This window comes from Amblyomma maculatum, chromosome 9, assembly GCF_055883805.1.
Source record: "Amblyomma maculatum isolate TAMU_Amacu chromosome 9, ASM5588380v1, whole genome shotgun sequence".
In the NCBI taxonomy this organism is placed as follows: Eukaryota; Metazoa; Arthropoda; class Arachnida; order Ixodida; family Ixodidae; genus Amblyomma; species Amblyomma maculatum.
Window position 1 is genome coordinate 102,529,086 of NC_139352.1, and position 23,902 is coordinate 102,552,987.

The 23,902-nt window shown below is 44.9% G+C and overlaps 1 protein-coding gene, 1 long non-coding RNA gene and 1 pseudogene across 2 annotated transcripts in view; all 3 read left to right on the top strand.

The window, feature by feature from the left end:
- The first annotated feature begins 4,701 nt into the window (after nucleotides 1–4,701).
- Nucleotides 4,702–5,471, top strand: LOC146180066 (uncharacterized; annotated as a pseudogene).
- A 5,250-nt stretch (nucleotides 5,472–10,721) lies between these two features.
- Nucleotides 10,722–13,183, top strand: LOC146180067 (uncharacterized). The gene is made up of 3 exons (XR_014700950.1): nucleotides 10,722–10,762; nucleotides 10,876–10,938; nucleotides 13,138–13,183. It is a non-coding gene; the product is annotated as an uncharacterized LOC146180067 (long non-coding RNA).
- A 595-nt stretch (nucleotides 13,184–13,778) lies between these two features.
- Nucleotides 13,779–23,902, top strand: part of LOC146180068 (uncharacterized) — a 52,345-nt gene continuing 42,221 nt past the window's right edge. The window contains exons 1-4 of the mRNA XM_084580318.1: nucleotides 13,779–13,835; nucleotides 14,453–15,200; nucleotides 22,614–22,663; nucleotides 23,311–23,484. Coding sequence (XP_084436444.1) covers nucleotides 13,779–13,835; nucleotides 14,453–15,200; nucleotides 22,614–22,663; nucleotides 23,311–23,484 — 1,029 coding nt within the window. The remainder of the gene's footprint in view (nucleotides 13,836–14,452; nucleotides 15,201–22,613; nucleotides 22,664–23,310; nucleotides 23,485–23,902) is intronic.

The window sequence follows — 23,902 nt, forward strand, 5'->3', positions numbered from 1 at the left end:
CGTCGTTTAATTTTGCGTTTACGTTTTGTCTAAGTTCCCTTTCTCTTTTCATCAAGGGCCCCATCTGCAGACTAATACGTTTATGATCACTTCCCAGACTACACTCCCCTTCTTCGTCTATTTCCATTTTTGTGACCTTGCTATAAATTTCCTGCGACATTAGACAATAGTCAATGGTCGTCTGCCTGTTGCGGAATTCCCACGTGATTTGGCCTTCACATTTTGTTTCTCTATTTACTATAACTAGATCGTGTCGCTCGCAGAAATCTAGCATTAGCTTCCCGTTACAATCCGTGTATCCATCCAGATCGTCGATGTGGCCGTTCATGTCCCCCAGCAGAATAATATTGGCCCCGTTTCCAAACTGGCTTATATCGTCACTGAGACATTCAACAAGATCCCTGTTTTCTTGCCTGCATTGATGTCCTGTTCCTAAATAAACTACTCCTAGCCATGTCCTTATGCCTGCAATGGTTCCTGAAACCCAGATATGTTCTTTACAAGATGATTTAATTCTTTGCCAATTTGTTCCCTGGTGTATCAACATACCTACCCCTCCACCCTTTTTTTTCCGTTCTCGTTCTGTTGCACCCTTCCCAGACGTAGCCTTCTGTAAACGGCGGATCTTCTAGATCCCTGAGATGAGTCTCGCAAAGAGCGTACACACCTATTTTGTCATCCTTCAACTGCTGTTCTATTTCTAGCCATTTCACTCTTTTTCTACCTCCTTGCATGTTTATGTAGCTGATCCTAGTGTTAAATTTCTTTTTTGTACTTTTCTTTCTCGACCTACTCTTTGCCATTTTTGGGGGCTCAGCCTCCATTATTACACTTTCTTCTGCTTCACTTCTAACTACCTCTGTGCACGGAGTCCTCGCGGACCCCCTAAAAAAGCGACAGCCCTGCCTGCCAAGCGCCAGCCGATCTCTGCTCCGTCCCATCTGTTAAAATGAATGCCATCTCGCTGAAAAGCCCTGCCAAAACCTGCTTTATGTACCTCCCTGTTTACCTCAACCACTTCGAAACGCTTCTCCAGGCTTAACTTTCTTATGTCCTGATTAACTGTCACCACGTCCTTTTCCATCTTTCCGTTCAATCCTAGCACCTCTGGTACTGTGCATACAACTATCTGCGTCTGCTGTGCTATCTCCCTGATCTCGTCAACTCCCTTAGCTAAACTTTCCACCACTCCTGCAGCGTCACCATTTAGGACATCGTTTAGACCCGCGGCTACTATTACCATACTGCGCTCTGCGGAATTCTTCAACAGCCTATTTTTACTCTCTTTTAGTACAGCCTCATTGTTCTCCCTGGGAAGGCTCCAACCAACACTCTCTTATCTCCCCTTACACGTTCCAAGATATGTCGCTTGCACCTGTTCATGTTAGAATCTCCGGCGATAAGCACCTGGGCCTTCTCTCTCCCTCCCCCAACTGTTGGCTCCTGCTTTCGGTTATCTGTGTCCTTATCTCTGGGATTTTCATTCTTCCTTACTTCCTTTTTTTCCGGCGTCTTAGCTGCTTCTAAATAACTCTGACGGTTCGGATCCGCCTGACCTACTTTGCTTGTGCCTTCCATGCCAGTGCTGGCCCCAGCCACGTGGCCCGCATTGGAATGTTCGTCCTTGTTGGTTCCAAGGACAAAGTCTACCCCTTTCTTTTCAATCTGAGTAAGCTGTCCAAGCAGTTTCTGATTTTCCGTCCTTAGCAAACGTACTTCATTTTCTAAATCCTCCACACGAGACACTAAACTGCCCCTTTCTTGATCAAATCTATCTAGACGTGCATTCAGTACGCAACATCGACACAAAAAGTCGCTGCCTTCCGCTTCACCTACAGAATCAAAACGCGTTTCTTTGAGATTAACCTGCGCCTCACACTGAGTACACTTTACCTTCTTTTGATTGCACATCTTAAGCGCTCATCGACTGAACTATAACTGTTACGAATTCTTAGAATATACAAATTGCCAAAAGAAGACACCAGAAACGACTAGCAAACACGCGTTAAAATCCAAATCTGCGAATGCCAATAGCCTAGAAAGAAAAATATTTATCTAAACAAGATAGCTAAACAATGAACGCCAAGAAAACCTAGCTGTCGGCACGAAAAACCAGGCCGCTAGGACCAAGAGCTAAAATCTATTCTTTAGGCTGCACCTAACCTAACTAGCTGAAAAAGAAATAAGGTAATCAAAGAAAGAACTCATCTATTTGACGCTTCGGAAGCTAACGCTGTCGCCAGTCCGTCCGTTTCCGGTAGCCACGTGCAATCGGAGGAGCGATGGAACACGCGTCCGCACCACACGGCTGTCAACTGTCAACTCCAAAACACGGCTGTCAACTGTCAACTGTCAAAACAAGATCCAGAGCAGCGCCATCTACACGCACTTGCACGAAGCTCGTTACGGCGGCCATTATACAGGAGAGAGATCACGAAGGCAGTGTACTCCGCAGGATTTCCTTGGTCTGTGTCGCTCGCTTTTCACAGTGTGCATCTGTTTATTAGTTTGTTTGTTCTTTTACCACCGAATGACCTGATGTCATGCCAGTAAACTGCTGCGTGCCGCTGTGCACGCAATACGGCAGCTTTGGCAAATGTGGACGAAAAGTAAGTGTTCTCTTCTTTTGCCTAGCGGTTTTCGAGTGGTGAAGTCTACGCATTCTGACCTTTTTCAGGCGAGGTGGGCACATGTTGAATATGTGAGCTCAGATTAACGCATTCTGACCATTTTCAGGCAAGGTGGGCACATGCTAAATATGCGAGCTCAGATTAGCTTCATGCGCACGTTTCACCATGCATTTGTCGTCGACGCCGATTCGACGTGCGCGACGGTGGGTAAATTTGAAGCGCGGTGTTGCGGTCGCTAAATACTTGAGCAGAACATAGCCTTACCTGTTGTAGCTGGTCTTCACCGCAGCCACGTTGACGTAACACTCAACATGGATGTTGTAGCTACGATCATAACTTTGCTCTGTGCCCGATCTGTTTTCATAGAAGTCACGGATGCTCTGATCCGAGACTTAGCCTCATGCGCGCAGTTTCACCATGCATTTCTGTCGACGCCTTTTAGAAGTGCGCGACGGTGGGTAAATCAGAAGCGCAGATTCTTATGATGCGTATGGCCAGTGAAAGCAGGTCGAGTGACGACTCCGGATATGAGCTGCATAAATGTCGTTGCATAGTTGACATATAACCTACTGTTTACTTCTATCAACAGTGGCAACTCAAAGCTGCATGGCCCACATTTAAAGGCCTGGAGTAAAAGACTTTCCTTGCATGCTTGTGTGTATCCAGCAATTACTGTCAGCGCAGGACTTAGGAAGGGGTTTAGAGCCAGGGGTGGGTTGTGAAGAAAGCAAGGGAGGAAGGAGGGCATTCGTTACCTGATGTGATGCTGCCTTTCTAAGGAAACTCTAGGAAAGTACACACATGCTGTCATATTCTTGGGACCCCACTGCTTCACCCTGTGCATTCTCTTGACTGTGACGTTGAACTTCACGTTGCAAACAGCGAGGGAAGTGTCTGAGAGAAACAGCCGTATGCATGACACAGTTAAGCTGTTAGTATTGATCATTCTTTTCCCGTTCTGTCTCTCACGACATATAGGATCTCAAATCCTGGCCAAGGGGAAAAAAGACATGAGGGGAGGGATGTCTGTGCAATCGACAGCTGCGAGTCATGACAACGCACATAAAAGTAATGTTTTATTTTCAGGTCTCCTACCACAGATTTCCAAAAGAGGCAGACACCTACAGGAAATGGATTGTGGCCATCAAGAGGGATGAAGGGCCACTTTTTACAGTGTCGAAAGCGACAAAGGTGTGCTCTCTCCATTTTCTTGAGAGCGACTTTGTTGCTAATGTTGCAAATGGTCACCGGCATTTGTACAAGGCCTCTGTACCATCAGTTTTTCCATTCAAAGAGACAAAGGCTGCAAGGAAGCCACCAGCCAAAAGGGCACCACTGCGGAGTATGCGAGCACAGAAAACGAAGCGGAGTGTCGTGGATTTACAGCCTACACAAAAAATGCATCCGAATGTGAAGAGCTCGTCAGATGAAGACTCAGCTGACATGCAGATTAATCAGGCAGTTACTGGAGGAACTGATCTGTTCCCTGCAGAAGATGAAAACTTGAGTCACATTGCCAACAGCCAGCAGGAAACTCCAGGAAAAACAGTGTCGAAGAGTGTTTGCACATGCAGTAAAACCATTGCACTCTTGAAAGAACAACTGGAATCATGCAAAGCAAAAGAATCAGAAGCCAGAGCAGAAGTACAGGACATGAAATTGCAGTTAATATCTAAGAACAATGAGTTAAGTGTTCTTCGCAGGGAACTGGTTCACACACAGAAAAACATTGAAAAGCTGGAAGAGTCGCCTCCATTTGGTATTGAACAGTTCAAGGACAGTAATGACGACATAAAGTTTTACACAGGCCTTCCAAACTATAATAATTTTCTCTCTCTCCTGAACTTCCTGGATGTTGGGGAATATGGAGAACCTTATACGCTGCGAAAGAAAAAGCTGCGATCTTCGCAATACTGAAAATGTTGGAAGGCGGCACAAAATCAGTATAGAAAACCAACTCTTTCTGCTACTTGTGAAACTTAGAGTTGGCCTTTTCCATAAGCACCTCGGTCATCTGTTTCACATCTCTGTCAACACAGCGTCAAGAATTTTCTCCACTTGGATTGGTTATATGTTTTTGCAGCTGACAGAGATGACACTGGCTGTCGCGGCAAGCAATTGACGTTTCCATGCCCCCAGCCTTCAAAGAAAGGTACTCATCGACACGCGTCATTTTAGATGCAACGGAAATACGATGTGACGTGCCTACATCTTTTGTGACACAGTCACAAGTCTACTCTGCCTATAAGTCAACTCTCACACTGAAAGGACTTGTAGGAATTTCCCCTCACGGAATACTGACATTTGTTTCCGAACTGTATACAGGAAGCACTTCCGATAGGGAATGTGTGATACAGAGCGAATTTTTGAACCTGCCATTGATCCAGATGACTCGGTAATGGCCGATAAAGGGTTCAAAATAGCAGACCTGCTAGAGAGCAAGAAGATCAAGCTAACATTCCACCCTTTCTCACACGTGGGCAGTTCACTCCTACAGAAGTGGAAGAAACGCAAGAAATTGCTGCTGTCAGGATTCATGTGGAACGCAAGATAAGAAAAATCAAGGGCTACCATATATTCGACCGTTCCATTCCAATCGCCTTGGTGCCCTTAGTGAATCAAATGTGGACGGTGTGTGCAATCCTCACAAACTTTCAGCTACCACTCCTAAAGGACGTAGCGTGATAAGAGATTTCAAGTATTGTGTAAACTTGCTGACATGTGCAAGTTACTGCGGTGTGGCAGTAACTTCCTGAACAGCTCAGTTTTCATATGGGCAAGAGACAACGGTTTTTCCAAACCACTTGCCCAACTAATTGTTTAATAAATGGAAGTTCTGTCTTGTCCGTACAATACATCCTGTGCAAAGTGCATTTCCCTATCATTATTTCAGCTTGAAAATGAAAAGAATTCATTCTTGACATATGCTGCTCTTTCAATCGCTCTCATAGCAGTTACAATAGCTTGCTGTATTCAGGGGTGGAAGCAGGCTTGAGCATTTTGGAGCAGCTCAGGGAGCAGTAATGCCATTTTGGAGCAGCTTTGGAGCAGTAAAACAAGAGTTTTGGAGCATGCTAATTATGTTTCGGAGCATGTTTTTAGGATTTACCGCTTATAATAATTGAAAATATCTATTTCGGACATATAAAAAATCCATTGATTTTTTTTTCAAAGTTCACTCCTCGGCTTGACTGTGCATGCATCTCTGACAAGGCAAGACAAACAACCAAAACATGTACAGATGCTTAAAATATCACAGCTGATATGAGCAACAATGTGGAACAACACTAGCAAATGGAATGCTTTGTGTCGATAAATTCCTGAGCACTGGTCAGTGCTCCCTGCAAGGATTGACCGCACTTATGGGGAGTCTTTTCTGCTCATCAGATTATTAACTTCGTAAGCTTCTGCCAGTGGCTCTTTTTTTTTTGCTTTAGCGATGCTGAGGCTACATTAAGTTCAACACATTAACGATATGCCTTGTATGACTTTCCAGCACTCTTGAGAAATGCACCTTCGTGGCATCGCCCTGTAATGCTTCAAGCGTACTTTTGCCTCATGTAGGTTTGCCACATTTGTTCTCAAAAAAGAGGCTCAATGGTGAAGTAGTCACTTGTTTGTACAGCAGAATCACTAGAAAAATTCATGTAGTTCATTGCAGACAGAAAAGTTTGCTAGGTCCACTGAGCGGTAAAACCAGGTTCTGCTAAATTTGATGGCAAAACATTAATGTTTGGAGCAGTTTTGGAGCAATATTGCATTTTGGAGCAAATGGAGAAGTGCTTCCACCCCTGCATATTCAATTTTTCAGGTTTTTCACTATTTGCAAAGCCTAATTGGTACTGGTAGATAACATCGACTGTATCCATTTTCTCACATGGAGAGCCCACCTGCTTTTTCTCGATATTTACACACAAGTTTGTTAGCTCCATTTACCTTAGATTATGTCGCCAGAGAGGTATGGCAGCAGTGTACTGAAGTAAAATTCGTCTAGTACACGCCTGAAATTCTCCCACTCACTTGGCTCAAACCTTATTCTTTCAATAAGAATGAAGTGTGTGCCAAATACCACAAAGTCTCCCCAAGCTAACTGGGAAATGGCCATCTGTCCAGAAAGCTGATGAAAATAATCGTGGTCTCTCTTCAGATGTGGCACAATGTTAGTTAAAGAGCTACAAAAATCAGCTGCCAAAATTTAATTTGCCTTGTGATCCCGCAGGCTATATGGGCACTTGATTTCACCAGCTCCATAGCAGCCTTCTACAGAATCGTACACAATCCTGTCAGGTGAGACGCTCAACCATGGAAAGCCTGGATTGATGAGCAGCCCGCAGCTGGTGACGACAGGAGCGTGGCCCATTTTTCGCAGCACATCTTCATAGCGCTGAGCAGCCACAGCTTCCATTTTGACTCCGTAGCTGAAGAGAATCACAACGTAGAAGTACTGAAAACAGATTTGCTTCTCAGGCCCTTTTTACCATCACGCATGTGAATATTACATAGTACACGTCATCAGTATTATAGCCGAATTCATGACAGCCGAAAGAAAAGGATGCTCACTTCACCGCAGGGACCCTGGAAAGGTCTCTAGCTGTTGTAATGCCCTGAAGACCCTTGGTCGTCCATGCTGACTTCCGTTTCAATACTTGGCCAAACTTAGATGATGTTAGTCGGATTTTCCGCTCTTTCTGCCATGTTGCACTTTTTGCTTGCTGCCGAGTATCCCTTTCCAGTGCTTTTGCTGCCTCTGTCGTCACACGTATCTCCTGCATTGTGAGAGGCCAACCCATGTAACAGCAACACATCCTTGTTCCTACTGTTGGCGTAAAATGGAGTAAGTAGGTGATCGCTAATGCTCTAGAAGTGATACCTCACATTCACCTGCAACACAAACACTAAGTGAATAATGACACATCCTCTTCTATTGCCGCCTTGCAAAATAAAACACTGGCTAGCAAGTGTTCTGAACATTACAGTCACTGCACTACAGAACACCATTTAAGCAATGTATCATTTAGCACTCACTGACCTGCACAATGCTTTTTCCATTGAGGTGTGTTGAAGGAATCCATGCATTAACCCCTCAAAGCATTTCCAGGGTGGGATGTCTTCTGCCGAAGTTGCTGGAGCATTTTCCACCCTGGATATGAGGACTTCAAATCCGTGAGGTATCAATGACATCTGGTAGCTCTGTGGTGATAGTGTGGAAACGGCCCCGAACCTGGACTGTCTCGACTCCCCTTCCTCTGTTAGCAGGAGGCCTTTGGCGAACTCATTGTCTGGGTCGCAAGCGAGAAGGTCCAACGCCAGTCGCCTTTTTGCATCCTCATGCTGGGGCGAGTTCTACGGTGCACACGACGCTCCTTTGGCAGTGCCATTCTCGGTGTGCTGCCTCCACCCTCCTTCACTTTAGGCCAGTCTACCGACTGAACTGAGACCCCTTTTATTGCTTTGCCCCGAGGTACTCTCCACTGCTGGGGCAAGTCTGTGCATGCCAGCGTATCTGGCGCCTCGGCAAATCCCTTCGATTGCAGCAGCATAACGGTGCGCAAGACGGCCAGCAGGTGGTTGCAGGCCAGCTTTCCTGCAGGGAATTCACAACAGCCGTCGACGATATGGGCCGAGTCGTCGAACGCAGCCATGACGGCGTATAGCGGCGCATTCTTTTTTTTGCTTCGAAAGCACGGTGCCTTCACGAAGACGAGACTGTCGCTGTAAATAAAAGTTAATTTTCTGAACACGTTGTTCTCCGTGAAAAGTCCTCTCTGTTTTCTACACGCTTTAGGGAAAGAAACGGTGCATGCGAGTAAAATGAGCACAACGTTACGGTCGATAAACGCTTGCACAGAACATAGCCTTACCTGCTCTGGCTGGTGTTGGTCTTCAGCGCAGCCACGTTGACGTAGGACTCAACGTGGAAATTGTAGCTACGCTCATAACTTCGCTCTGTGCCCACCTTGCCTTCATAGAAGTCACGGATGCCCCGATCCGAGAGCGGCGGGATCACAGTCAAGTCATTCCGCCATCCCGTAATGGGAAATATAACAGACCGTAACATAACTGCAAAGCCACGGGGGAAGGCAGCCGTTCGCTGTTGGCCTGTTGCCTGCGATTTGATGTAGCAGGTTTGAACGCCGCTGCAACAACGCCAACAACCATCCAACTACAGTGAACTATTTCTAGTTCACTGTAATCCAACAACGCTTGCGCACGTACTCGCGTTCCTGTATAATGGCGCCGCAGCACACTGTTGCCAGAACACGCAACAAATTTTTACAGTGTTGCTGGCATTTATGCAACTGGTCTATTAGGCTTGGCGAGCTAAGCGGCTCCCATTCCTAAGTTTTTTCTGGCTCGACGCGAGAGTTAATGGGACACCAGCTGCGCAGTCCCCTCGTTACAGTGAACTAGAATAACTACCTTCGCCATTCTCTGCCGGCATCGCCTATAGACCTTTGCACCGGAAACCTCGAAACCAAAGCGTCAGAAACGGATATTAGACACCCGGTACCGAGAGTAGCTGGCGTCCCATGGTTACCCTCGCTCGCTGGACTACAGTGCTGGACTGTCGCGCGCGCGTTTGTAGAGTGCCGCGCGTGCGTTTCTCTGCATTGGATGTATGACGCTTCACGATCTTAAGGTTATCCTAAAAGGCTATGGCAACGTCTGGGCAGCACTGTGCTGTGTACGGTTGTTGAAACAACCAGAAGAAGCGCAATGCAGCAAGAAAGCAGCACTGCAGCACACACAATGTTCTGCAAGAGGACTGCGGCTGCAACGCGTACCTGTTGCATCGATTTCCAGCCGACCCTGGCCTGAGGCAGCGCTGGATTAGTGCCGTGAATCGTAAGGACTTCGTCGCTACGGTGTCGTCGCGCGTCTGCTCCATTCATTTTGTCGACGGGAAGCGGACATCTCAGAATCCGGAACCGATGCTTCATCTTGGATACGCGAGAAAGGTGAGATGCAGTGCGAGTGTCCCCATTGTCAGCCTCCAGTCTTGAGATGCGCTGCCTAAATATTAGGCATCATACGTGAAAAGCTCAGTATTTGTCGTTATTGACACCACCAATTTTTCCTAGATCGTGAAGGGACGACGGTGCATCATGAAACACGAGATCGAAGCGCCGAAGACGATGGTAGGTTTACGCGTTGTGCTGGCGATGCCACCGGTAATAAACGCTCTCATTCATTTCCAGAAAGCAAAAGCAAACCTTTCACTGCAAGCCTCACCTCCCAGTCCTGCAATGAATGTATGTACGGTAGCCAAATATTGATTTAGACGGTTTTTGATTTCTCTATGCATTTTTTGCAGGTACACGGAACCAGTTCTGGTCCCAGTACTGGTTCGCAACCGCTTTGCTCTGCTGCTTTTCCCAAGGCATGTGCTCACGGCTTATTACCGTTGTTATAAAATTAGATGCGGTTTTTCAATGCTACTGGAGCCATCGCGATGACTTATTGTCCATGTTTGGCTTCTGTGCCTAAGAACGCGAAATGTGCGCCATAAAAACAGCACCGCGCGCCGCCGGCACCGGGAACTTTCCGAGGCAAGGCAGGGCAAAGTTTGGACATTACACAGCATTAGCACGTATTTGAAATAATAGCATTGACTTCTTCTCAAAGGAATATCTTTTTTTAGAAGCTGCACATAAAATCGCTGGTAATGTTGTTATTGTATTTGCACTGCAACCTTTATATTGGCCAGCTACTATCGTATCACATATGAAAAAAAAAGATAACCAATGTTTACATGCAATTCACTTTTATACTCTGAATCAAAACTACACTGCAAGATTTAATTCAAAGCTGAAACCATTCGTTATTTGTCAGTGCTGCATATTTTTTACCCCTTTGGAGTGTGCTTATTAGCGTACAGATATCGAATTTATGTACTTTTTTTCTACTGCAGACATCAGATGACAGTTGCAGTATGGAAGCTGACATGGCAATGCACGAGCTGCAGCACACAGACACAGTTTGTTTATTTTTTTCACCCCAAAGGGCATGGTGCTCTCAAAAAGGATATTTGTGGAGTGCTGTCAAACATCCACTCTCTTTTGCAGGTGTCACAGGATGGTGACGTTATGGAAGCTGCAGTGACAATTCTTGAGCTCGAGCAGACAGATACAGTAAGCCAGTTGTCGCTTGGAACTGGGTTCACTTGCAATGTGTTGCATTTGCGCAGGATTCAGTGCCAGTTTGTTACATCTACAAAATTAATTGCATTAGCGTTTTCTTTCAGACAGCACAGAGAGCAGAACCTGCTGCCTTTGAAACCAGCTACAGAGAGGCACGTGCTGATGCAGTAAGTGCAATCATAACCTTATGTCTTATTTGATTCTGTTGTAGGAAACATTTGGAATTAATTGTAAAGAAAGCAGTTTTTGAAACACATTAAATATGAAAAGCGTTAGAGGAGTGGTTTCAAAAGACGCATGCGTAAGAGTACTGGAAAGCATCCATAGCGGCTGCACAGGTAGTAAACATGGGCCTCCACAAAGAAAATAACAAATTCCAAAATGTGTGGTCATTATTTAGGGAGGTGTAAAAAGTATCTCACTGCAGATCCAAATCATAGTACAAATGCAACTATTAGGAAAGTTGGAAGGCCATATGAAAAGTAATGTCAGGCCAAGAATGGCACGAGAAGAAATGATGTAACAGCTGTTATTTTACCGGTACTAATGTATGACGTGAAAACGTATAGGCTAATGAAAAAAGTTGCACCTAAACTGGGGGTAATGTGACACACGTAACATTGAAGGGCAAATGAAAAAACGGAAAGTGACACACGTAACTTTGAAGGGTAAAGACAACAAATTTCGAATGCTAACAAATTATATGATTTACTTTTGCAAGGTGAGGAGGCATCTTTCCAGTTAGTTGCAAGTGCCGAGTGGAACATTATTAATTATCATTTATAATTTCACATTCGGCATAATAGCATCGTGTGATGACGGGCTTTATTGCTTAAAACATAGGCGTGCATAGGGTTCTGCATTGGGGGGAGCCAAGTTTCACTGCAACCCACCCCCTCCCCCCCTTGCATCAAGGCATTCACAGCCAAAATGCAGTGCAAAGATAACGAATGTTTATAAAACATTTATTTTATTGTGATGGAATTGCAATGTATACAAAATATTGTGCGCTTAAAATACAAAGCAAGCTTTGCCATAGATGCGTAATTGAAAATGACATGCTTCTCACAAAAGTTTATTGTCGTGACCATTGTTGTCGAAAAACCTGCTCGGCCATATCCCTGAACATTCAAAAATAAGAGCTCTGGTCCGGCAGAGTAAACGTATGGCATCCCTCTTAGAAGATTAGGGGATTATTTTTATGTCGTCATTTTAAAGTTTTTTTTTAAGCTTTAGCTACCTTTTATTATTTTTTCTTGGCTTTAAGCCTGGCAAAGCATTTGCTGGTCCAGACTCCCTCTGCTTTTCTTATGCTTTTATTTAGTTAATCGAGAGGACAAATAAAATTGTACCCCCCCCCCCCCTTCCACACACTTTCTGTATTCACACCTATGGCTTCAAATACTGTGATGTTGGGGATTCCACCCATAAAATCATTGACAGAAGAGCTGCTTGCCTGCAGCGTAGTAGTGGGTGGTTGATGAAAAAACCATTAGCAAATTATGCAGCCAAGCATCATTGTGGCAGATGTGAAAGCAGATTGCACTCCAGTCCTGTACTGATCTAGAGCTAATGTGCTTGATTAAATTACTTCTAATTAAATTTTCATAGTGCGCAGTAGTTTATTTGACCTGGATTTCAATGTTGCTCGGCGTGCACATCTCTTTAAAAGCACAAAAAGGTACCTGAACTCTGGTATCTGTACGTCTTTAAGAGATGGGATGTAAGCAGAGTGGGTTACGAAGAAATGTGATTTAATGTCTATTAAAAATCAGCACAAGGAAATGGGCACATAAATTGGAGGCAAGAAACTTTTCATCATAAGTGTAATGGTCTGGATGTAAACAGACGTCAAGGCATGTGAAGCAGGGGAAGGCAGGAAGTCAGGGGGCAGTTTAGGAATACATCTGGTGCAATCTGGTGCAGGACTGCATTATCTGAAGAGAAATGGGTGAGCCCTTTGCCCTGCTGTGAGTGTAGTTTGACTGGTTATGATAATGAGGATGACTCAAGAAATATATTCTCAAGTGACAAGAAATGAAAATATATTTATTAGCAAAACACTTTACAACAATATAAACACGGTTTGAAAGAGCATAACAGCCACAATCAGAACTGTCAATGAATGAAAATAGCTGCAGTTCCAGTTACCATTGTGCATGACATCATTGCAGTGTGGTAGTATGCAATCGTACATTGTGTCGTCCAACCATGTAATCTCCTGAGGAGGCATGGCTTGGCATGCATCTAATGCACCTAATGCTGACATGGTTGTCAAGAGTATGAAGAAAAGACTACTTACTTCTGCGATGCACTATGAGAAGATTTTTTTTTCTGGAAACATTATATCATGCTTTTAATTTCAGGCTACCCAGACAGAGTACAGCAGTCCTGTTGTCTGTATGCTGCAGGTCAAGGCTTGTTTGAGGATAGACAAAGTGAGTTCAGGAATGGCTGTGTGGACCTCTTTCTGTCTTTTTAGAATAACAAGTTTGCTGTATCAGCAGATAGAAAAAATATGGTAGGGTTTTAAAGAAGTTAAACTGAGTAGGACGTGCGAAAACTTCTTGTGCACAGGTTTAAGCTGATAGAGCTGACGTGCAGTGCAAAGTCCAAGAGTGTGGTGCAGTTTAGCAGTCGGGGTGACCACCTGTGCAATAGCTACAATGTTCTGTACGTGCTTCCCACATGAAATTCCTCAGTTCAGATATGCTTCGTTGAGTCCACTCCAACTTATTTTTTCCCCTGAGCTTGGCAGAGGCTTCAAAAAGGGCTCGTAGCTCAGTTTGACAGTATAAAAAGTGGTTTCACACGAAAACTGGTTCTTTTACTTATTTCAGGCTGTACAAACAGCTAGTACTACCAGCGATGTTGAAGTAGGATTGCCAAGAACACACCAAGACAAGGTGAAGAACACAAACTGAATCATTTTGCTCACGTTAACTGAAGTCTTATAATTGTAGCTAAGCATTTCTGACCAAAAATGTTATTTCAGGGTACGCAGACCATGGCTGCTACGAAGATCAGTGACACAGAAGGACCCGAAGTACAGTGCACAACCAGTGTGAGTGAAACTTTGCATTCCGCATTTACCTAGTATCACAAGGAAAATACATTGCCTTCACAAATGTTATTGGCCTCGTCTGGCAAAAGTGAAATTGACTGACTGTTACACATGAACTTCTTTTTAAAACAATGCTGTGTTACACGTGTAATTTTTCAAACATTTTTTTCACACAGCTAGCATCCACCGAAAAACTGCACAATCTCTTCATCACAGACACTGGTTCTTGAGAACCATACCTGCTGCTACCAAAACAGTTTGCTGTAACATTTGAGACCAACGAACCATTTTGATTTTCCCTTAGCATTGCATTGAAATTTCTTTGGATGAATACCCTTAAGATGGTGGATGAAGAGTAGCATACCAAAGTGCACCATATGTGTATAGCTATTTCAGCAATTATTTTACTCGGTGTCATGGAACCGACCACACAAACAATAAAGACTATGCAGAATAATGCACAAGGACATATGTTTCAAGCTTGCACCGATTCGCGGTGCCATAAGATACGAATCAGTTGGGCTCAGCTGTTCGGAGCGCGGTTGAACTGTAACTCAAAACATTACGCTTAGCTGCTTGGTGCCTTGATTCTGACATCCTGCCTTTCTTTTTTTTAGGTTCCAAAGTTCAACAAGTCCACACAGTGGGAGAATGTCACTTATGAGAACCACTGCTATGCAAAATTGCCCATAATTGGGTTACACAGACAGTCGATTGTGGAGAGACTTCCTGCTGACGATATCTTGTTTTATGCAGGAATTCCACTGACAGCTTTCCGGAACCTTGTAAAAGCTGTGTCAGCACTAGCCAAAAAAGCAAGCATACTGTCACGTGCTGACCAGTTGCTGATGTGCCTTATGAGGCTTCGTCTCGGCCTTTTGTATGAACACTTAGCAAGAATCTTCCAGATGTCAGTTTCTGCTGTGGGCAACAATGTCCTTTACATGCTTCAAGTGCTTTCTAAAGTGATGAAGTGGGTTGTGACTTGGCTTCCAAAAGAAGATATCAAAGCCAGCATGCCAGCATCCTTTACAGACTGTGGATATGGTTCTCTTACTTGCATCCTTGACTTCACAGAGGTAATGTTGCAGCGCCCGAAAAACCTAATGGCCAGAGCACAGACGTACAGTAGCTACAAAGCACATAACACAGTTAAGTTTCTCGTGGCCATTGCCCCTAACGAGCATATAATGTTTGTTTCAAAAGCATACAGTGGACGTGCTTCAGATAAGGTGATAACAAGGGAGAGCGGCATTGGAGATTACTTCATGAGAGGAGACGAAGTCATGGCGGACAGAGGTTTCTCCCTTGATGATGAGCTACTTGTGCAAGGAGTCCGACTAAACACACCAACTTTCACAAAAGGTTTGTGTTATCGTTCGCACATCATGGAAGAGTTTTCACTAAATACATTGTCATTTTATTTTGTAGGAAAAAAACAACTGACTGAAAAAGAGGTTACTGCCACAAGACGAATTGCATCTGTTCGCATTCACGTGGAGCGTGCATCAACAGAATTAAGACCTACAGGATTTTCAAGCAAGCTCTTCCAATCACGTCAAAGAAGACAATTAGCGATATGGTTTTTGTCTGTGCAGGGTTGTGCAACCTTAAGCCTGCTCTCATTAAACAGGGTGTCTAGCAATGTGAAGTTGACAGGGGTAAATTGCATGTACTAGGAAATCAAGGAAATGTCAAGAATATCATTAAAAACTAAAATTAATGTGATGGCCTGATATTGGGTGCTGTAATAGTGCACAGCATGCCGTCAATGCACATCTGGCTTATTTTCTCTGACTTGGTTTCAGTTCCCTCATCAAATTGGGCACTGTACTGCCAATTTCGCATGACCTAAAGAAGGTGCTTTCAGTAATATAATATGGAGGCAACTGGGGCATATCCTGTAGTCCTCGTAGGTAGAGTTGCTCTTTATTTTAACTAAACCTGCACATGTTTATCAATGATGATAGTCTTATGAAAGCCAGTTGTTTGTTTCTTGGAGGCATAAAAGACGTAAAGTATGACGAAAGCACTCCGATTGGCATTTGAAAACCACCATTGTAAAAGCACAGCAGTAAGTTGTTGATGCCTGCTGTAAGGAGACTACAAAACTGGAATGACAAAAGTGGATGTGCAATTTGGTGGTTTAGTTTGGTTTATAGAGTTTAACGTCGTGAAGTGATCTGAATTATGAGAGGCGCCATAGTGAAGGGCTCTGGAAATATCGACCACTAGATGTCTTAATGTGCGCTGATGGGCAGCTTGCTTTTTGCCACCATCAAAAGCCAATGAGGATTTCCGCATCCTTGTGTTCAGCAGCCGAGCACCATAACCACCGAGCCACTTCGGCAGAACGGTAGTTTTACGAATCTAGCAATACAGATAACATTTCAGTGGCTGCAATGATGCTAGCATTAAGGCTTGTTAGTGCCAGTCACTATTACTTAACTCACAAAGCCATACAGCTGCACTTTTGCATGCTCAGATATTATTAACCTCACTCTGCTTTAAGTACGGGCTGAGATGTATACAGGTTTGAAACAAGATTAGGACAGCGTTGTCTACGTATTGTCTTCTTCTGCAATTAACTATGAGTCCATGATAGTTATATTCATTTGATCTCATATTTAGTTCTCATCATCCACCCAAATGAATGATTGTACTGACAGCAGCAGAGTTGTAACAACCAAAATAGTGGAGGAGTTGAAGGGGCGGTTTCTCTAAAGCATCACTAACATTGCAGACTCGGTCCTTACTTGTTTTTCACCCTTTTTGCACCAATATACAAAGCCATACCTCTCTTAAAGCAAGCTTTTAGCTGCTCCAACATTGCAGAGCTAGTCACTGGCAAGAGATACCCTGTTCTTAGTAGTATTCAAGTACTGAAGTGGGGTAAGGACTGCATACTTGGAGAACAAGTGTGGCAGCTTAGCGTTTCAGGGTAATATTCAGTGGCTTCCTTGCCTGTACGAGCCTTCACGCTGTAATATTAGATTATCCCAAAGGCTCGGTTTATACCTTTTCCTAGTTTCATCTTGGGCACTTCAAAAGTGCATGATGCTCATACACTCAACCTGTAATCTACTTGAAGAGCATAAAATGAGTATAAAAAATATATATATCAACAAACTTGAACAGCAAATATGTGTTCAGAGCAACACTTGCAGTACAAAGGTTACTGCTACATCAGCTTGTGTATATTGTCCATTTCTGTTGATTACAATTTTACTTTTTCCTTAATGGCAAGAAAACGCATTGTTCAAGACATCAATAGGGTAATTTGCTCGACACCTTGTTAAATGCAGAGAGGGTTGAAGGAGCAATGGTTTCAACTTCACAGCAAAAATGGTGCAACTGTTGGACTTTGAATTAAAGTGTTTTACTCTAGAAAGTTTTACTCCAGTACTTTTTAAAAGTAGCATCTTAACTATTGATATATTTCACCACACTGCTTCATCATAATTTATTTAACTCAGGGTTTAGGGGCTTACTGTGAACTCCATTCGCAGGCTACCAGTGTGTTCCTGATGGCTATTGCAGATGTCAGAAAGTTGTGCACAAAGTTCATGTGTACAACCGTCTTACAAATTTCTATTGTGATCAACTAAAGCAAAGCTCACCAAATTGAAAAAATATGCACACAATTCTACTGTATAAAGTCATTGTCAAGGCAAAGATCATTAATGTATGAAAAATGACTGATTTGTCCTTTGGTGAGATACTGAGACACATTGCTTCAGTAAAAGGTGAAATGCAATGTTGTAATGGACATTAAAAATTTAGCTCTTGGTTGTACATTGTTCACCAAAATAATGTTAACTTCTCATTTTTTTGCAAACTCAAGTGATTAGGAATTTCAGTCGCTTCCATCAGTATGCTGGCATTCTCAATCGTAAACACTATTACTCTGCCTTATTTGTGAACCTTCTTATCTGTAAGTGTGGTACTGAAGGAAATAAATTGGAGTGAACTTTCATGGTGCCTAAGTAAGTGCTCAACAAGTGAATTGCAAACTTAGTGTGCCCTCCTTTATAATGAGCGACTGCTCACATTTAACTACACTGAGCAGACTTGCTTGTACCGATGCAGCACATCCATCCTGCCACTGATGTATAAGTCTGTCAAGCGCGGAAGTAGCTCTGAAAAATAGAATTTTTTCAGCCGCGGTAGAGCCCGTGACACATACTTTGCATCAGAAGGAACTTGAACAATCACATCATTTTCTACACTCCACACATAAAAAAGCACACCTGGGTCTTTTACAGAACATCTGAAACTGGACCTGGCTGTAATAGCCATTTGGTCCACAGTCCTGAAGCTCTAGTTCGGCATCTTTGTTGAGCCTAACATCATACTTCCCACTGCCGATTAATGGTACACAGTCATTTGTATGGGGACATTTGATTTCAAGTATTGCATCCATGCCTTCAATAAGCCCATCAGAACTGGCGCTGAGCCATGGAAGCTCAGTGTTTACGACGGTTCCAGTTTGCCTAACAGTCAGCCCAGTCTTTTTCGAGAACTGCTTGCGGGCAACAGGCTCCATTTGTTTGCCATATCTGGTGGCGGCATTGCCAGAAAAGCTGGGTGAAAGCATCTTCACCGCCGCCTTCTCACATACTGTGCTTTCCCTTTTTGGGACTTACATTTGAAGCGGTCAAACGAAGTTTACGGGAAAAAAACCACAGTGGCGTTGCTTGGGTAGCTGTCTCTAACTGAAGCCTTTCAGCTCCTCGGGATGACAATACCACATACTGCTCATAAAACGTATTGCACACTGCACAGTTGTCGCTGCTGTGGTCACCATGCTTGTCTCCATCATTGCTGGACAGGGGAGGCACTTGCCGCTGTACTTGCGGGTGAAACGTCTCGTAAAGAAGAGTGCCTGCACAAAATAGAATAGATCATAAATCACGTGAAACATGTTTATCCCAATGTAAAACTTAAAATAAGCTCTAAAAACAATTTATAGTTAGCCTAACTTGCCGAAAAATACCTGCATGCTGTGCAATGTTAGTGCACATAAAAAGCTTTGTGGCTGAAGTCTAAGTCCTTCTCCATCCCGTTCCTCACGACATAAGTCAGTGAGCCAGTTTGAGTGTCTTGGCTTCAAAACTAATTGTTTATTGGGCAAGCTCTTTAGTAAGTAGCTCAGAGCTTGCAGTGAACTGAATGTTTCTGCTAGTTTACTATGTGAACGTGAAACTAGGAGAAGCACTTTAAGCAACAGTTCTTTAAGAAGCACCACTGTTTTTATACTACACATGAAACTGTAGAGACCTGAACCAACAGAGCATGCCGTGCCGTGGCACTGCGCAATTCTTTTTTTTTCAAGTCTATGTTAGCATTCTACTTTGAACTTATCATGTACTTAGTTTTTGCCTTTAGTGATGGTCAGAGATATCGAAAGGAGCTCAAAAGATGAACACAGGGAATAATTCTCGAGTTTGTGCTTTTAAGTATCACTGAGCAGTGCTATCGCCTTTTAACTGCAAAGCTGTCCAGGGACAATTAAGTCAGATATTTGCAGTAATTTAAGGAGTTAAGCACAATATATAAGATATTGTCAATTATAATTACCTGGGGTTTCAAACAAGTGAGGAAATGGTGAGTCTGCATGGAATTTCCGGATCTCTTCTCTGGTCACTGGCATGAATGATGGCCTCCGACGCTTTGTGGAGGGATTATCCACAACCTGCTTTTGAATCTTAAAGGATATGTCCTCAAGCATGGCTGGCTCTACGTTGCGTTTCGTGCCGCTGTTCCATAGAGCTGCCCTGTCGGTGCAAGATGATGTGGTCAAGCCTTTTGAAACCGCCATTTATATTTTCCACAGCACTGCGCCAACATGACTGCAGACTTTCCCTTTCCCGGCCATACAAGTGCATCCGGCGATTATAACTTCTCCTTGTTGCTTGATGCATGCCCAAGCAGTTCTTGGCGTTGCACTCAAAGATTGAGATGGGCATACCGTGCCTTTCACATAGCACAGGTGACTAGATATTTTGTGCGTGAGGATTTTACCCACCCACCCACTTTGCAGATAGTTGTATGACTCCAGGGACCTGAATTTTCTCATCTGCTGAAGATCACACGCTTTAGAATTCACCAAGTAAAATATATCCGCAGCAGAAACACACGGCCATTCGCGAATGTCTTCTGTCCATGCAGTGACTGCATCAGGGTGGCTGTATGTGAGATTGTCTGAAAAAACAATGTTTGCAACTTCATCACTTTTGTGCTGCAAGAGAGAAATACATAGAAAAGTGCACACAGATGAAGCAAACATAGGCGTAATTTATCACAAAGACGAGTGATAATCGAATGTAGAAGGGCGGATTGCATGCGCGATGAGAGTAACACTGAGAATCTGATCTCCCTGCCTTTGAAATAACAGTAATCTATGCCTTGTAAGTAAAGGAAGGAATATGACTCAGATTACTGTACCCGGCGTCTTTATCTTTGGCACTTTGTCTAGAGTGAACCTCCCTGACAGCGGTAGTTGGAAGTACACTTGTAGCTACGATGTATGTGTAAACACTGTTCTGAATGCATTTCCGCGTCAGGAACGAACAGCCAACAACACACACAAAAAAACTGATTTATTTATAGAGAGGGAAAGGCGCAATAACTGTCTCACTTGTTTTCTGTGGACACCTCAACCGCGCCGTAAGGGAAGGGAGGAAGATGAGAGTGAAAAGGTAAAGGGAGAAAGAGGAGCCGTAGTGGAGGGCTACGGAGTAATTTCGACCACCTGGGGATCTTTAACGTGCGCTGACATCGCACAGCACACAGACGCATCTTCGTTTCCCCTCCATCGAAACGCAGCCACCGAGGTCGGGTTCGAACCCAGGTACTCCGGCACAGTGGTCGAGCGTCTTACCACTGCACCACCCCGTCAGGGCACCAACAACACTAAGCGCATTATAAGCGTATATTTCTAGCCTACGTGAAGTACGTTATCGCGCGGTACGGTACATAACCTGCCTCATTAACTGATCAGCAGCTACAGGTTTGATGGCGAAAACCGATCAGACGTCACACGTAGTGCGTGAATCACGGTCCCGGTCGTTCCAGGCGAGATTTATCGCGAATTCTATAGTTATTTACGCTGAAGCAATGATGCAATGAAGAAGTTCAAAAGCCAGCCACTACTTTCTGGCATGCACTTCCTCGTTTCTCGTAACAATCTGCATCGAAAAACTGTGGATTTGCACCGAACGGCACTGATGGCATTCAATGTCATGATTTCCGCGCAGATAGCAATGATTAAAGGGTGAACCATTATACTTACCTCCGATATCGATAGGTGCCTCGGAGTCCAGCGGCAACCTAACAGTGGCTGACGCCGACGCCATCCGGCAGTTGCACGGATTGATCCGACGCCTCAGGCACTCACAGTAAGAAACTATTCGCCTCGATGAGTAAAGGACACTTCTCAACACCAGGTGACTAGCCCTAAAGGTCAAAAGCGATACTGAGATGTCGAAAGGCACGCAGATACAAACGGCAATACAGCACTGAACCGACGCTTTCCGCTGCTGTTCGGCAGTCGCTAGGCAGCCGTATACGGACGCTGTCAGAAGCAGTGTGTGTCTCGGTGTGTCGGCGATGACTCAAGACACTGGTGAGATTAGCCGAATGTTGCAGGATGACGCTGTGATGACGGAAGATAGACAGAAACACAGATGCAGACAGCAGCCACGGTGCTGAGGGCCGACTCTACATGAACGCCGACTGTCCATAATGGCCGCGCTTCCAAGCAGACGCTAGACGGAGCCAGTATCCAAATATGGCGGCGCCCACACACGCTTGAATGCAAAGGTCTATAGACCAACACCGTGTTTACAAAGTGGGCGCTCTCGGCGCCGCAGCCGACTGGGGGTGAAAAATAGGGTTAGCGTCCATAGGAATACGTGGAACCGAAATATTCCGAAGCAGTTTTCTCATTTCACGCGGCACCTGTGATGTCGTTATTCGGTAGCCCCCAGTAAGCTCTGGGGATACGCGCGTGAAGAGAAGCATTAAGTTGGCGGAACTTATTTGCATGCTGGGCTTTACTCCTTCACACGGACCCTGCCCACCCAACTCGAGTGGGTAACACCGTACTCGCGACACGTGTCCGGACTTTACCCTCACTAAAAACATTCGATATGCAGATTGGGTCAACACCGAGGAAACCCTCGGCAGATACCACCGCATAATCAATACAACCATTCGCGCCCTCCCATTAGCAAAAAGCCTTCGCAAAGGCAAAATTACCCGACTGGAACAAACTCCGACAAAAATACACAAACTCGACCCCCATTCAGGAGCAAGGGTACCGAACCTGGTCCCAGCTATTGATCTCCTCCCTTGGCTCCACAGAAACTGAAATTCAACTTTTCGGGGCGACCCCGGAGGTGGACAGCCACTTCCTTCACCTCTGGGAGGCCCGGCACAGCCTTTTCCGCCGATGGCATCGGCAAAAACACAATCGGAAGCTCACAATTCGCGTCGCCGATCTCACCAAACAAGCGGCAGAGTACGCGGCCCAACTCGCCAACTTTAACTGGATGGATAGATGCAACACTGCGGCGCGACAAATGTCAAGCCGGAGTACGTGGCGCCTCTTCCGCACCCCAATTGACCCCACCCGAACCCGAGTAGAAACACAAAAACATCTACAACGAGCCGTTCACAGCTTCGATGGAGACACCTCAAAATTGGCATGCTAACTCCGAGATCAATATCTCTGTACACAACAGGACCCCCGAGGGTCCGCGTACTTGTATGCAGGTTCCGAGAACTCGGAGCTGGACCAACTGCTCCAGATACACGACCTGAAGGTGGCCCTAGCAAAGAGGAACGGCACCAGGACGGGATCAAATCACAGTCAAAGTACTTGCCAATCTGCCTGATTCAGCATACTTCGCACTTCTCGCTTACATCAACTCTATCTTGCTCGGGGAAACACCATTCCAAATTGAATGAAGACGGCGCTGGTCACCTTCATTCCCAAAGCTGGGAAACCATTCACACAGACAACCTCCGCCCCATCTCCCTCACTTCTTGTGTGGAAAATGAGTGGAGACGATGGTGCGCGACAGGCTATCTAAGTTTCTAGAGAGCAAAAATGTTTTTGCAGGCACCATGGTTCCACCCACACCTGTCCCCACAAGATGTTCTGCTTCAACTAGACCTGGTACTTCTCAACCCGATTGAATATCCCCTCAATGATAGGGCAGTACTCGCTTTGAATTTGAAGGGGGGCCTTCGACAACGTCACCCATGAAATTATTCTAACACATCTTTCCTAAACAGATCGCGGCCAACACACCTTTAACTACATTAAGCAATTTCTCACTGACCGTCAGTCATACATCCGGATTCAGGTTACCGAATATGGCCCATACGAACTTGTCACGCGAGGGACCACGCAAGGAGCGGTCCTCTCGCCACTCCTATTAAATCTATGATGAAACTTCCTGCTCAGCTGGCGAGGGTCGACGGTATCCAGCACGCGCTGTATGCCGACGACATCACCGTCTGGGCTAAATACGGCTCGGTAGAAGAAATGGAGGCCAACCTGCAGCAAGCAGGGGACATTGTGGACAACTACGCCGCCGGTCGTTGTGGTCTGCAGTGCTCCCCGTCAAAATCAGAACTTGTGCACATACGCCCCTTATCAAAGTGCCCACCAAAATCGACCTCACCTTTAACAGTGCACTCATACCCGAACACGACGAGATCCCAATACTGGGCCTCTTTGTTCACAAACATCGTAGAGCTGACACAGCACTCGCCAAATTGCGTAAGGTGGGAACCAAGTGGGCCGCATGGTCCGCCGGGTTTCGAACAAGCGCGGGGGATTACGATGCAAGGACGCCTTGCGGCTGGCGCATGCCTCTGTAACCAGTCGAGTCCTATACTCTGCTCCATATCTTCACCCGCGCAAATTTGACGAGAATGCACTAGAAGTCACTCTTCGTAAAATATCCAAACTTGCCCTCGATCTCCCGGTCAACACCGCCAACGAGCGCCTACTTGGCCTAGGGATCGTTAACACCTTTAATGAACTGCGAGAG